This window comes from Salmo salar, chromosome 03 (assembly GCF_965601325.2).
Source record: "Salmo salar chromosome 03, fSalSal1, whole genome shotgun sequence".
In the NCBI taxonomy this organism is placed as follows: domain Eukaryota; kingdom Metazoa; phylum Chordata; class Actinopteri; order Salmoniformes; family Salmonidae; genus Salmo; species Salmo salar.
Window position 1 is genome coordinate 94925205 of NC_138293.1, and position 1795 is coordinate 94926999.

General features: G+C 40.1%; 1 protein-coding gene across 1 annotated transcript; it reads left to right on the top strand.

Annotated features, from left to right (window-relative positions):
* Nucleotides 1-1387, top strand: LOC145877428 (mannose-binding protein-like). Its single transcript, XM_082972891.1, has 3 exons — nt 1-211; nt 287-334; nt 804-1387. The coding sequence occupies exons 1-3, from the start codon at nt 13-15 to the stop codon at nt 1181-1183; spliced, it is 627 nt and encodes a 208-aa protein (XP_082829017.1). The 5' UTR covers nt 1-12; the 3' UTR covers nt 1184-1387.
* The last annotated feature ends 408 nt before the right edge of the window (nt 1388-1795 follow it).

Consider the following 1795-nt stretch of genomic DNA (forward strand, 5'->3'; position numbering starts at 1 on the left):
CCCATCGTTTTCATGATGTACTTTATTTTGAGTGGAGAAAAAAAAACTTTACTACGTATTCCTAAGCCTGTCTCCTATCATTACACAGCCATCCATCCACATCTCTATTATCTCTCCATAGGACTTCCTGGACTTCCTGGATATCCTGGTAGAGTTGGACGTGATGGAGTCCGTGGTCTACCTGGACCCCCGGGCCTTGCAGGAGCTACTGGTATTCAGCTGATTGATCTCTTCCTGGTTATGTATTGATTATTTCGTTCTCTAGTCACACCTTCTGTTTTCACAGACTTAGACTTGGAACCCCTGCAAGAAAGCTCGGTCAAATTGCAGTTGGGTAAGGAAGTGAATTTCAGAAAGCATGATGTTATGTACTTGAATGCAACATGACAGATCCCATATCTTAATTTGATCATTGTTGTCGCAGAGAATTTTCCTGCACATCAGGAAACGCAAACTGGTAGTGTATTCAAGGTCTAAAAATGCTTCTAAAGTTTACATTTCCTCTTAAAAAATGTCAGACTTGATTTGGCCGACAAAGAAACGATAATTCCCTACAAATAATGACCATTATTTATAATCCACATGACAATTCCTAGCTCCTGTTCCTGCAGGATTATTTTCCTGCTCTGAAACTGGCTCAAACTAAGATACTGCATCCGTAGATTATATTGTACTTATAAACAATCCGTTCAACATAAATTATGCAATATTCATAGTGTTTCCATTTGTGAAATGTAAAACACCAACTTTTGCTTCCACTTTTAATGTTACACTGACTGCATTAATACCTGGTTTCTCTTCAGCCATAAACTATGATTTCACCAGAAGAGTTGACAAGAAGTACTTTGTGTCACACAAGAGACCGGGTTCTTTTGACGACGCTGTTCAGTTCTGTACCAAGAGGGGCTTGGTGTTGGCTTTGCCGAAGAACGAGGAGGAAAACACTGCTCTCACGCAGGTCTTTGAAGGGGCTTTGAAGAATGCATGGCTCAATGTTGACAACAGTAAAGAGGGGAAGTTTCAGGTAGATTTGAAAGGCCATCCCCTCACCTTTTCCAAATGGGGAGATGGGGAACCAAAAGTGCCTAATGGGGATAAGGGCTGTACAATGTTGACAGAGTCAGGTGCATGGCAGGTGACATACGATTGCTCCTTCAATGCCTATATCGTGTGTGAGATATAGAGACACGTCAATTAAATGCTGTTTCTGAATTTAATATGAAATATTTATTCTCAATGAAAATTTCTTATGTTTAATCTCAATGTATTATCTCTATTCCTTATCTTGTGCGTATTTCCAGTTCTTTACCTTTATTCAAATTAGCTAGTTAAAATGTGAGGTAAAATTTGAAGGGACATTTGTGGAATAAAGCAACCAACACATTTACTTTGGTGCTTGTCTGTCTCCTTCATGCTCCTTCTCTCTGAACAGATGGGCTACTGCTCATGCACATGGCTACTTTTGACCTACAGTTTGCTGACAGAGGAATAACAAATATATATTTCCAAACAACAAAATATCAATTTAAACTTTTATGAATAGGCTGACATAGATCTTGAACCCCCCTAGTAAAAGCAATGCATCTCAACACGAAAGGAAGATGTCTGTGAGGGAGACCCTCCTTAGTGCTGGTTTTATATGTTTCTCTGGAGACATAATGACAAGTTATCCGTTACACCAGAGGGTGAAGGGGGACAGAAATCAGGTTGATAGAATTATGGTCATATTTGCCAAATGGAGGGCGAGGGAGAGCTTTGTATGAGTGTCTGTGTGTGGAGTAAAGGTGGGCCAGAG